Below are 13,685 nucleotides of genomic sequence, written 5' to 3' on the forward strand. Positions count from 1 at the left end.
CGGGGATCGGTGCATATGGCATGCTCAGTGTAGGTCATTTTCCTTGTTGGCTCCTCGTCATGCAGAGTCCCCACCCTGCCTTCCTTGGCAGCCTGTACCCACTCGGTGGCCTAATACCACCCCAGTCCTTCCCCCCAGGGCTTGTTTTGCTTTGACTAAACGTCAAAGATCGTTGAATTCCATGGAGAAAACAGTTCCGTGAAGGGTCATAATTCTTCTGGTACCAGCTCTTGTCACTTTTCCAGGCTTAGAAAAAAAAGTGAGTCCGAGAAAAATGAGCCTTTTTTTTTTTTTTTTTTTTTTTTAGAGGCGGGGCAGGAGGGGGTGTGGGGAGCAGAAGAGGAGGGAGGGCTAGAATCTCAAGCAGACTCCCTGCTGAACACGAAGCAGGGCTCCATCTCACCACCCTGAGATCATGACCTGAGCTGAAATCAAGAGTCAGACGATTAGGTGACTGAGCCACCCAAGTTCCCGGAAAATGAGTGGTTTTTAACAAGAGTCATCACAGAATGGGGGTGAAAAGGCAGCGGTAAGGAAAATCTCTTCACGGGTCTGAGAAAGAGGCATGAGCAAATGTCAGGCACTGACATTTTGTTTCTTAAGCCACATGGACAGATCGTAAATGCAGTCAGTAGACAAGGATACTGACCAACCATCACTATGACAGCCATTCCCCCAGTCACTCAACCTTGAGCTTGGTTTGAGTCGGCTATCCTTGGGCTGCGAGAACACAGCTGTCTATGGCCGTGGGCCTGGAGTAGCCAGTCAGAAGGAAGCCTGGGGTTGTCTGCAGGCACCTGTGTCACCGCTGAGCCCACGGGCTGCTGAGAACTGTCCAGTTTCTGGGCATCTCCCTCCCCTCTTGAGCTCATGGGCCAGTGGAGCCAACAGGGACCCATGGTGCTGGGCTCCTTTCATGATTCCTGGGCTCCTCTGGAAGAATCCATGTGGAAGCCGGGAGGGAAATTAAAGAGAGAGTAGGAAAAAGGCATTTCCAGGCCAACACTGGGTGTTTTTTGTTTGTTTGTTTGTTTTTTAGGACTTTGGTCATTTTATGCAATGGACACTTGTTGGTGAGGCCGTGAATTCCTCCCTCCAGCTTCCTGCTAATTCCCACGTCTGGGAGCCAGGAGCTTGCCTACTGTTCTGTTTCTTGAGGGTCAGAAGCACCCCTTGCCCTCCATCTCTTCCCGGTCCTAACACCACATTTCTCTCTGGGCAGGTTTAAGGATTACCGAGAGCCGCCGTGGGCCCCGAACCCGTATGAGTTTTCCAAACAGTACTGGGCCATTCTGTCTGCCCGTCTGGCTTTTGTCATCATCTTCCAGGTAAGCTGGTCGGATAAGGAGGAGAAGCCCAGCTGCGGGGGTAGAGACAGCCATGTCTCCTTGCCTGCCCCTCCGCTCCGTGTGTCCTTGGTGCCGTGACACCGGGGTCCCCGAAAGCGGAGGAGGCAGGAAGCGCTCTCAAGAGGACCTCCATTAACGGGTAAATTGGCAGAGAACAGAACTCAGAGTAAGGTTACAGGACATATGTGGGGTAAGATGCAGGGTGGAGATAGATTCCCACTGAGACCTAAGACAAGAAAGGAAGCGAGAAAGGCAGTGGGGACCAGAGTCTCAACCCTGAAGCAGACAAACAGCCCCGTCTGGTCTCCGCAGCCCAAGAAGGGGCTCGAGTTCGAAACCGTTCTTCTTGATCTCAGCTGGCTCCCTCCTTTGTTAGTGTGCTCTGGCCCCTGAGACACCTGGCTAGGAGGGCCCCAGAGCCATCCGGCCATGCCTCTGGATGAATAGCAAACTCGAGCCCCCCGATTGCTATCTCTGACAATAGCCGTAGCTCAGGTTGCACGGCTGAGAGCCGTGGGCACGCAGCCCCAGGTCCCACGCGGGGTCCTGCCGCCCTTCAAGCAGGAGCCCGGATCCTTTTCTCTTCCACTCCCTCTGGCTTTTGTATTCCCTGAAGGCAGATCTCTGGGGGGCTCTAAGATATCCCGCCCCAACCCCAGCCCAGGAAGTAGAGAAGCCCATCGGCTAGTCTTTCACCTAAAGAAGATAGCCCTTCTTCCTCTGGGGAGATGGGGTGATGGATTTGAAAAGCTGCTCCCCCGTGCAGGCGTCCCCTGGCTTTCCCACAGGTGACATGCAACTCTCGTTAACTGCGTAAAAGTTGATTAAAAGAATGTGACTTGAAGCAGCTCTAGAGTGTGGGAAGCCCCCAGGAGCCCCTGAAAGCCGCAGTTGGTCCCCTGGCCCTCGCCTGGGCCCTTCGGTGCGAGTGAGATTCAAGGTCAAGGTGGGAATAGGTTTGGAGCCTGGAATACAGCTGTGCCCTAAAGATCTTGTCCTGGGTCCCATCGCTGTCCCTAGACCTCAGAGTGTGTGTGATCTGCGGGCAGAGAGTGCCACAACTGGGAGGTGAACTGGGAAGAGCATGGCTTGGGGAACTGGCGGGAACCAGGTTGTAAAGGAGCGGTCACATCTCGGGCCGAGCTGGCACTGTTGTGACGTGGTCCCCGCTTCCATGGAAAATGCTGCCGGAAAGGGAGTCCTGTCGTACCTGCGCCGTGAGACAGGGATGGGGCTCAGCAGGTGGAAGAAGGAGGCCCAGTACGAGTGCGCACAGAGGCTTGGAATGGAGAAGGGGGCTCTGGAGGCAGGGTCCCTAGCCTGGCCCAGGTGACCAGCTTCGCGGGATGGAAGAGAGAGCAGGATCGGGTGAGGGTGAGGTGGGCTGAGGCCAGTACTGAGCACAGAAACCAGATGTCCGTCTCTGAGCTGGAGGACGGAGGGCAGGCTGGGAACAAGAGAGGAGCAGCTGGCTCAGGGAAGCCCTAGGGAGGCCAGCGGGCCCTGTGCCCACTTCCCAGGGAGCGCTGGAGCAGGGCGCTGGAGGCGGAGAGCCGGCCAGGAAGGACAGGATGGGGACAGCCCCTCCCCATGTGAGCTGTTGACTGATTTCGTCCCAACAACCTGGGGGACAGGTACTCTCACTTCTCCACTTTCTACCTGGGGACCCTGCAGGGCCCCTCGGCACGTTGGCTCAGAGCACCTGCTAGTAAGTAGCCAGGCCAGAAGGACACAGTGGTGTCCTGCTTCCAGGTCTGTGCTCACCACAGCCCCCACCGCGACACCATTCCATCCGTCCCACTGCTGTGACCATTACTGACGGGGAGGGGTAGCGGGGGGCATCCTGGTGTCCCTTGAGGCTGGGCCTCTCCTCTCAACCCCCCTCCCTGGCTTTTGGCAGAACCTCGTGATGTTCTTGAGTGTCCTGGTGGACTGGATGATCCCAGACATCCCCACGGACATTAGCGACCAGATCAAGAAAGAGAAGGGCTTGTTGGTGGACTTCTTCCTGAAAGAGGAGCATGAGAAACTCAAGCTGACAGACGAGCCGGCCCAGAGGAGCCTGGGAGGGGGACGTCGCAGCAGGAGCCGGGCACCCAGCTGGGCCCCCTCGGGCCAGAGCCAGCCGGGCAGCATCGCGTCCTCTGGTTCCCAGCACACAAACGTGTGAGCAAGCCAGCCCTGCTACGGGAGGGACGCCGCAGCCAGGGACCTCACAAAGTGCGGCTGTGCACCTGCGTGGGCGTGGTGGCCTGCACTTGCCAGGGTGTGGCCTGCACTTGCCAGGGTCTGGCCTGCTGGGGTCTCGGAACGGTGTGCGTGTGCAGAGAGGTCAGAGTGAGCGAGAGAGTGAGCACGGGCAGGAAGAGAAATGGGGTTGCTTCTCGGAAACTTCAAGCTAAAGTTTCTTTTAGGTCCTCTTTGTATCCTTTTAGGGACATGGTACCCTATTTTGAGTCACTTGGCGAAAGAATGGGTATCTTGACCCCAGAGCACCCAAGGGGCATGAGCCTTCCCTGTGGAACCTTAGGTGCCCTCTCTCAGGTGGCCACAGGCTGGGAGAAAAGTGAACCCCCATCCTGAGGGATCCCTCACCCCTTCCCACAATCTCCCTGAGCAGATTACCCCTGAGTCACTTGCAGCCAGGACTGTCCCAGCCCCACTGGGTGCAAATTAAGTCGCAGGGCTGATTGCTGCGGCCACTGGACTGTGATGGTGAGTGGCAGAGGTCCAAACCCGAGCTTGTCCTCAGTGCGTGTCACGGGGAGCTTGTGGAACTAGCTTAGCCATCACTTCATGCAGGCTCAGATTTAAAATAATAAAATAAATGGAAACATTCTTTATAAAGATGTCTCCTTGTCTTTGGTCCTCTTTCTTTCTGTTGCTTCCTACCAGTATTTACTGAGCACCTACGAAGTCCCAGATGCGGTTCTCAGATGAGAGATACGGTAGAGTCCAAGAGGGAAGATCTCGGCCTCGTGGAGCTTCCTTTCTGTGGAGAGACAGACAGGACGCCGAGGAATGTGTAGGATTTCAGCCAGTAACAAGGGCTAAGGAGAGATACAAGGATGAGGGAGGTCAGGGGCACAGGAGGGAGGGGGCTCACCATTTTACATAGCAATCGATGACAAACCCAAGATGCCCAAGATGGTTCAAAGGTTATACCTTTCCTCCCAGAGCCGGGGTTGGGGTGGGGGCTGAGATTTTCAAGACATCATTCATCATGGTCTTTCGCACACCTCAACCCCACCTGCGGTGCAGAAACCCCGGGGCATGGTCTTGATCCTTGGGACTCGGCCCCCGTTCCTCCCGGGTCAGTCTGACTAGAGTCCAACTTAGTGTCCAGGTGGAAGCTTCGTGGCGGACTGCGCTCCAGAGGAGAAATGCATGTTCTCAGTTTTCAGCTCACCTGCTGATTCGAGGCCCCACGGGTACCAGGCTGGGCATCCTTGCCGCTCACCGAGGCTTCTGTTGCTCTCCCCCGCAGCCGTGTGCAGGATCCCACTGCCACAAGCTCTTGCTCCAGGAAGTGGTCCCTTCTTCTGTGGGGACACCAGGACACAGCTTTAGTGGGAGCCCAGACAAGGCTGTCCCACGCCATTCACGGACCAGTGGTCCTAGGGTACATTTTAACCACATCACACCTTCGTGGTCATGCTCAGTATGTGAGCCTAGATGCAAACTCCAGTGTTAGCAAAACAAAACAGGGCATTGCCCTACAACACGCTTCTTCTAACTTGGGGAGAGGGGAGTGGCCCACAGGAGAGAAATTTCCCTGCAAGAGTGTTAATGACATGGAGATTCCGGGCTCATCAAAAGGAAGCTTTCCCCAGGGACAAGCCCTAACAGGGTTGGGGGGCTGGGGGTTGGTATTTCCCAGAAGCTGGAAGCCATGCGGGTCCACACTGAGGGTCGGAGGCCGCCTCCAGCACCCAGACACACACTGTACCCTGACTGTGGCAGGCTCACAACCCCACTTCTCCCCCTTCTTTTTTCAAGTAAACATTTTAATATATGATCACAGAGATGCCATCTGGACCCCAAGAGTCAAACAATCAGAAAACCAATGAAGATGACAGTGAAATCACCCCACAGCCCCCCAGATTTAGAACCAGCATCAGCAACTGTGTTTCCCTCCAGTCCCATTCCCTCTCAAAGGCATGCACATTTTTAACTTATTTATTACTTATTTTTACTTATAAATCCGTCTTTATTGGCATGCAATACATATACACATAAGTTGTGGAAAGAACAGCATAGTGAGGAGGTGGGTGTACAGCTAAATGGAAACAAAGATTTTTTGTTTGTGTTTTTTTTTTTTCCCCCGAATCTTAGAACGCATGCGTATTTTTTAGTGTCCATTCTGCAGTATATGCTATCTTGCTGTTTGTATGGGGTACTTGGGCTACATCCCTTGACACAATGTTTCCTGCCCTCAGGAGTTTGCAGTTCCTATGGGTGAGTCAGGAAGACATCATGAACCATGAAAGTAAACCACATAGTATGTTAGAAGATATGAAATGCTATGAAGCAAAAGAAAGTCCAGCATGGTAGAGGAGATTAGTGGTGAGAGTAGGAGCTCCATTCTGTTTCATTTGCATAATAGGCCTTTTGCTTGGTTTTTTTCCCTGCCCTACTCTGTCCTGTTAAGGGGTTGGAGGTTGGGGATGGAAGCCTGAGGTAGCCAGAGCTCACACAGGAGGGGGAGGGACTGGGTCAGATGGTGCCTCCTGGGGAGAGGGAGGCGGAGAGGAAGGGAGATTTCATCTGCCCAGGTACAGGTTTCCACTCGGAAAGGTTTCCGAATTAGGAATTCTGTTTTTTGTCCCACCCCGAGGCCCAGATCATCTCAGTAGCACCCCCACTACCAGCACGAACACCAGACATGCCCACCTAACAAAGCAGCAACTGGGATTTAGGCAAAGTAAGAAGAACTTCCCCAAGGATCTGTTAAGTAGGGTAGAGAGACGGTAGGTGGGGTCCTAACTTAAATAATAAAACCTTCTCTGAGCTATGAGAGGTAATAATTAATTTTGACATTTCACTATGAAATGCAAAAAAAAAATTGTGAACAAACATTGAAACACTGAAGAAAGGAAAAACCATCACTCCTTTTCCTACCCCCTTTCTCCAGAAATAATAACAGTTAATATTGGGGTTTGAGTTCATCTGTGTTCTCCTGCTGTATGTGTGGCCACCTACATTGGTCTGTAATAGCATCTATTTTGTTTAACCCTATGAGAAATATACACTCATCGAAGAATACTTAGAAAATACAGAAAAAGTAAAACATAAATAAAACAGAGGAAATCATCTTTTTACCTCCAAGAGAAACAGCCATGAGCCCCAGGTGGAGGGCTTGGTGAGCAGCCTTATTTGCCACAGGGTTCATCAGTTTTTCCTTATTAAGAATAAGAAGACATGGAATCCATTTGATAGTTGATTTAAATGAATCTTAATGGCTCTTTCTTTGATGCACGCATTATAAAGAAAAGAGGTGGAATAAAAGGAACAGAGCAGCCCTGTCTGAAGCATTCCTGCTTGGCAAAATAAATGGTGCTAATCTCAGTGAAGACTCCTCCCTCCCTCCCAACATTTTTCAGCTTTACTGAAAGGTATAATCAAAGTGTAATTGACAAAAAATTTGTAAGATCTTTTAAGTGTACAACATAGTGATTTGATACATGTATACATTATAAGAGCACTCCTCCCTTTTTTTTTTTTTCAAATTTTTATTTAAATTTTAGTTAACAAACATGTAATATGGGTTTCAGGAGTAGAACTGAGCAATTCACCACTTACATACAACACCCAGTGCTCATCATAAGTGACCCCCTTAATGCCCATCCCCCATCTAGCCCCTCCCCTGACCTCCAGGACCTTCAGTTTGTTCTCTGTCATTAAGAGTCTCTTGTGGTTTGTTTCCCCCCTACTGACATGTTCATCTGTTTTATTTCTTAAATTCCACATATGAGAGAAGTCATATGGTATTTGTCTCTCTCTGACCTATTTCACTGAGCACAATACATTCTAGCTCCATCCACATTGTTGCAAATGACAAGATTTTGTTCTTTTTGATGGCTGAGTAATATTCCATTGTATATATACATATGCCACATCTTCTTTATCCATTCATCAGTTGATGGACATTTGGGCTCCTTCCATATTTGACTCTTGTTGCTAATGCTGCTGTAAACATTGGGATGCCTGTGGCCCTTTGAATCTGTATCCTTTGGGTAAATCCCTAGTAGTGGAATCGCTGGATCACAGGGTAACTCTATTTTCAACTTTGTAAGGCACCTCCATACTGATTTCCAGAGTGGCTGCCTTGGCGAGGATTTTAAAGACACAGAAAATCATCATTAACTCCTTCTCAAATGGCCGTTATTTTGCCATACTAGACTTTGCTTTTCTGCGAGATGAATGAAAGCCTCTAGGTTTGCTGAGCTGCCCAGCACAAAGTTCTATGCTTGTAGAGAGATGAGCCTGTATTAAGAAAGATGGGAAGGAAACTTACCAGGTATTCTTCTGAGCGCCCATAAATTGTGGTAAAAGATTCCACCAGGCTGTGGAAGGCATTTCTAGAAGCAAGGATAAGAATGAGTTGGGAAAACTCAGGGACCAGTCTTGGGTCCCATGGTTGCTTGAAATATGTAATCAAACAAGGTCTGGGGTTAAAAATAAATGAGGAAAATGCTTCTGTTTTTTCATACTGTCACTGTGTCCCCTGAGTTGGCCAGAGTATGCCTTTAGAAAAATGTTTTTTAACAATATGGTGTTAAAAGTTCCCTGTGAGACTTAGGCACTCACCATCCCCCCCAGCTGCTGATGATCACAGCTGGAAGCCCCTTTCAGAACCGCAGTAAGTGGCTGCCTGGACCAGGGCCACTCCTTGGTTGGAGGCTGCCTCTCATCTCTGCAGGGGCACAAGCCTCACCTTGGCTCAATTCTGGATTCTTCTATGGCTTCATCAGCCCCAGAGCTCTATGTGCAATTGGCTGAAACTTACTGCAGCTCAGCTCTTCCCCCTACCCCATTCCGCTCACCTCGTCCCCCCACCCTAACACCAACGTCCCTCTGGAGCACACGTCCCAGTCAACCCTCTGCAGGCCAGGCATGCAGCTCCCCATCCCAGAGTGGGCTTCCCGGACAGCCTTATCCAAGACAGGACACACGGGGCATTTGCTTTTGTTGGAACGATGATTTGACCGGATTTACCTTTCTCAGGTCACCATCCTTACCTTCCAAATGCTGTGGCTCTGGCAATGAATGGTACTATTCCAGGGTTTCCGAGAGGGGAAAGAAAAAAAATAATCTCTGGAATAAGCCTGATTGGTATTCCTTTAAATGTATCTTTTCCCAATCCTGCTTGGTGTTTATAGGACTTTAAAATGTATACTTAGAATTCAAACATTACACTGGGCTATGTCTTGATGTGCGTTTCTTTTAGTTAGTGTGCCTGAAATGAGGCGATCACCTCCAGTCCTCATATTTACTCCTTTCTCAGGTCTGGAAGGTATTCTCCCAATGCAGGAAGGTAGTCAAGTATAGCCAACCCAACTGTTTTGATTACTTTAAGGAAATGCTGAAGCTGTGCGTCAGCTTTCCGGTTTTTTATCTTCATGTCCTCCATCCTTTTTCTTAGCACGTCTCTCCCTGTCCTGGTCCTCTATATTTCAGGAGTTTGCCCTTCTCGGAGTTCCAAGTTCCTTTTTTTTCTCTGCCCCCTCCCCTTGGAATCAATCCATCTGTAATCTCCAATAAATTTTACAGGCAGCTTAGAAGTTCTCACTTGTAAGACCCTCGACATCTAATCTGGAAGAGAGGTGAAGATTTCTCCTAACCTCCCCCATAACCCTACTCTTCTGAACTTCCTGTGCTGCTAATGGCCTTATCTTTACCTGCTGTATGTATTTCCCAAGATAAGCCCCCTGCTAGTAAATGAAGAGGTTAGACTGGGCAAGTGCTAACATCCATTCCTGCACAGACACGTACAGTTCTACAGGTTAACTACAGTCCCACAAACATGAAGAGTATGGTCAGTTTTACCTTCCACATCGCCATTCTAGTCATCTTTCACAATCCAGGCCTGGCCTTCTGTGTCTCCGATACCGTCACCCAGTTCAGCTCAGGGTGGAGATGCTGGGGTTTCTACTCTTGCCCCAACCCACCGTGGTATCTGATCTGCTCGGCCACAGCAGAGGGAGCCAGAGAGCAGAACCCGCCCTTGGAGGCCTAGCCCCAGTTCTGGAAGACAAAGCAGATGTTTCCTCAGAATGCAGCCTTGTTTGCACATCTGGCTAGCCTCCTGCTCCCCATCCCTGTTCTATAGAGCAGAGAATGGCAGGGCCCCCAGAACCAGACCCCTCCTGAACCAGGCTAGAAGACAGACGTCTCCTCAGGACTCCTGCCCAGATGCGGTGCAACCCGCTTACTCTTCTTCCCCTCCCATGGTGCATGTGACTTTATCTGCAGAAAGGAAGTGCAGGGAGAAAGCCAGATGGGAATTCAAAGAGACAGCTCTACGTATGAGTTCAGGAACCTTCATGTTTTATTGCCCTACCTTTGTCTCACTTCCTGTCTGTCTAACAGAGCAAGGAGCTGAGGACTGAGGCTTCCAAGCCAAGATGTCTTCCTCAATTAGGGGAATAAAGCCATAGACCCTAAGGGAAGGAGGCAGACTTTTGACATGGATCCCACATCATAACCTGCTCCTAGTTTTCTCCCTGCGTGATGGACTCTGGTTGGCTTGCATCTAATTCTTCAGAGAGTATGTGTCAACTTCTATCAAGAACCACATCTGCTTGGTCTGAGTGAGGCTGCTAGTCGAGAAACAGATGAAGGCCTGAAAGCAGGTCTCTTCGACCCTCTTCTATGGGGCCTCATTCCTACTCCACTCAGAAACTTTTCTCAGTATCAGCCTTAACAACTTCAAATTTAGTTTTCTTAGCAGCCAACCTCTGTCTTCACTGTCCTAACCCCACCTGTCTCTTCTGATTGTTCTCTGTCTTGTCACAGGGCAAGGGTTTTTTTTTTCTCTGTATTTTTCTTCTCAACAGCTCCCACCTCCTTCCAGAAAGCCCCCTGAAGCTCCTCTCCAGGTCAATGGGCAACATATGTAGAAAGCTTTTCAGTATCATGATGTCAAAACTAAGTAGTAGTATTAACACGGGCAGATCCTGGCTTTGTGGGGCCAGAAGCTTCTACAATTCTAGGAAGACTCTTTAAGAAAAAGTTACCCCAAATTATAAAATAAGATCAGATACAAAAGTAAATATTTAGCACCAAAAGTTCCGAATACAAATTTTAGGCTAAACCAGAAATGTCACGAAATCCATTAACAGTTTTATCTTTTATCAGTGAACAGACTCACTCATCTTTCTATCACAATACAGCTCCCTCCACATCTTTAGTCCCGAGCTCTTAGAAGGCTTTCCGTAACAGTGTTTTTCATTAGGAAAGAGAAGGGTAACTCATTCTTTCCCCTAGCCAAGTTGATCGACATTTGTGCTATATTTCTTTTCTGTGTGTTTGTTTTTGGCAGATCCCGCCGCAGGTTAATTTGTACAAAGAGCTCAGGAGGACGCCGGCTCCGGGCAGATGAAAGCCTAGGCGTCCCAGTAGTCCTTCCATCCTCACAGCAACAGGTAGAAGCCTCTACCCTGGAGCTTTTGTGGGGCCCTGAGCACCTTTGGGAGCTGGAGTCAGAGTCTCAGCTGCAGCCTTGACCTTGGTTCAAGCCTTGACATTGGATTCTGGCCGGCGGAGCCTGAGACCCTTGGTAATGTGGGCACAAGTACATTTCCCAAGCTTGTAGGCAAGTGATGCAGGCCAGTCGATTGAGCCTGTGGTTGCTGCCCTTGGGATCTTGGGCTTGATTTCCTTGGGTTTGACGAGGGCCTTGAAAGCCTTAGCATGTACACACATGACCTTGGCCTTGCTCGCCTGCATCTTGTTCAGGCCCTTCTTGCTGTGCTTCTTGGCAGAGCGCGGGTGTGTTCCTCAGGAAATTGGAGTCCTCCCCGTTAAGAGATGCATATCTTTGTGATGGGCTTTCCTGATGCCATTTCTGTGCCATTTCGTGAGGTTGTGCGTGGTATGGTTCTCAGACTTGGCATGTCTGCCCCAAAGCCTGTGCCTCCCAAAGTACCTTGGACCATGCGTTTTATTTCTGATGGAAACTAGAAACATAGAAAGTCTCTTCCAGGCTTGCTGTTGGGGATTGCATCTGACTGTTAAGATTATTGTCAAATTTGGGAAAGCTCCTCTCAAGTTTCTTTCATATATAAGCCTCAAGATATGAAAGAATTTTCCATACATTTCTGAAGTTGTTTTGCCCCCACTTTCCACATATCCTGGGCTCCCATGGGAGGAGACTGCCTTAAAGGTACCTCTTCTCATTGGCTCCATTTTCATTGTCACTGGAACCGAAGCTAAGAGAATTCCAAGCCCAGGTGCAGACTCCAGCCTGTGTTTCTTCGACATCAGGGCACCTCCCTCAGAAGCCCACGGGTCCTGGGTGCTCTGCCTGAGGCCCCTGGAGTGACATGATAGTAGTGACAGTGGTGACAATCCCTAGGAGCCAGTTGCTGTGCCAAGAACTGTCCCCTCATCACCTCACTGAATCCACACAGATGCCTGTGAAGCATTCCTCTGCCCCATTTTGCACTTGCCCAGATGAGCCACACCCCTGCTTTGCCCTGCATGCCTCTCTTTCTCCTACCAGTCACCTGAGTGCCCGCATCATTTCGAACAAAGCTGGAGCGAGAAGCCTCTGATATCGCCTACCTTTGATGTCTCCAAGTCCCCAGGGTGTAGTCTACCCCCAAGGGGGGATTTCGGGGACCCCTTGAAGAGATGGCAGGGGAGTATTCTGTCCTCTTTGGCTGATGCTATGCAGGGTGCCACTGGGGACATTTGCCATATTGACACCCATAACGAAGTCATGCCCCACACTTGGGCTCCAGCGTATGCCGGAGGGGCTGATTCCCAAGGATTCCCAGGCTCACCTGTGCACTAGCTCCAGCCCTGCCCCTGGAACTGCAATATCCTTGTATTAAGTCAGGTTCGCCAACCTGGACACGCCTTCCCCACAGGGACATCCCCTCGGAGGCTCTGGGGTGTCCCTTACCACACTGATCCAGTCTGATAAACACCAGTTAGGGATTTTCCACTGGGGGTTTCAGAATCATGAGAAAAATCTTCCCTCTGGACCAAGCTGAGTCTAAAGGTTTGCCTCTCCAAGGCCACAGAAGCTCCTGGTCTCCTTCCACTCTGGGGAGTCCTTTGTCACATAGAAGGAAATCCTTGTGTCAGCCTTCTCTGAATCTAGAACCTCCAGTTCGACCTGGCAGAGATGGCGTAGGGGCCATGGTAGGGGACTCGGGTGCTCAGTCACACATAGATGCTCCACTTGAGGCTCCGAGAAGCTCTGCCTCTGTTCAAAAGTCCAAGGCGACAAAGTGGCCGAGCCGGAGTGAACTGCCATCTTTCTCCTCCCAGAGCCTCTGCTCATAACCATGCACTGGAGAAAAGCGAGAAGGCACACTGCTCAGCAGTATGTGATAAAGCTTTGTGGGGACAGCATGTCCTGTGAGGCCAAGACCATGTACTTACTGGAAGACACACTCTGTTTTGGAGCTGGACCTGGTTCCAGTACCCGCTCTCCCAGTCAGGTAAGCTCCAATTTCTCTGAGCTCTTCTCTCTGGAGCATGGAGAGGATCCCTGCCCTGCCTCCTTGTCAGGGTTGTCCTCAGTAGGTGGCCAAGCGTGAGATCCACATGAAGGAGTGGTATCAGAACACACACATGCGTTTCTAAGAAGACAGACATCATCATCATCAAGGGCTAAGACAAACATATGTCCACTGTGAGATCCACTCCTGGAGGCTGTTGTGGCCAAGAGTAAACCCAGAGTCCAGGCGTGGCCATTCCAAGAGGGTGGCATGGATGCCAGGAAACGGAGCCCTTGTGTGCTGGAATGATCTCTGCCAAGTACCCGGCAGTGCCTGGTCAGCATTCTTGACATCAGCACGTTTGCTAAACTCCATTTCAGTCTGGGTTTCCAGATGAGTAGACTATTGAGGAAGACCTCAAAGGCAATGTCACTGCCCGACATTCACTAGAATGATTGTCTTTCCTCACCACTTCTGTTAACGTGCCTTGGCTTTCAAAACAAATGCCTTGCTTTGACGTCGAATAAGTATGTCGTGGTTTTTTAAAAACATTGCACCAACTCCATTAAAAACATATCGAGTGATACCCAAGTATAAGCTTCAGTCACTAGACCATGATTTTCAGAAAATGCATTAATCTAAACTAATTTTTCATGGTTTT

At 50.1% G+C, this 13,685-nt stretch overlaps 1 protein-coding gene across 1 annotated transcript in view; it reads left to right on the forward strand.

The window, feature by feature from the left end:
- Nucleotides 1–4,168, forward strand: part of ANO2 (anoctamin 2) — a 341,480-nt gene extending 337,312 nt beyond the window's left edge. The window contains exons 24-25 of the mRNA XM_059404945.1: nt 1,223–1,328; nt 3,250–4,168. Of these exons, the coding sequence (XP_059260928.1) occupies nt 1,223–1,328; nt 3,250–3,519 (376 nt within the window). The 3' untranslated portion in view covers nt 3,520–4,168. The remainder of the gene's footprint in view (nt 1–1,222; nt 1,329–3,249) is intronic.
- The last annotated feature ends 9,517 nt before the right edge of the window (nt 4,169–13,685 follow it).

The sequence above is a fragment of the Mustela nigripes genome, chromosome 6, assembly GCF_022355385.1.
Source record: "Mustela nigripes isolate SB6536 chromosome 6, MUSNIG.SB6536, whole genome shotgun sequence".
In the NCBI taxonomy this organism is placed as follows: Eukaryota; Metazoa; Chordata; class Mammalia; order Carnivora; family Mustelidae; genus Mustela; species Mustela nigripes.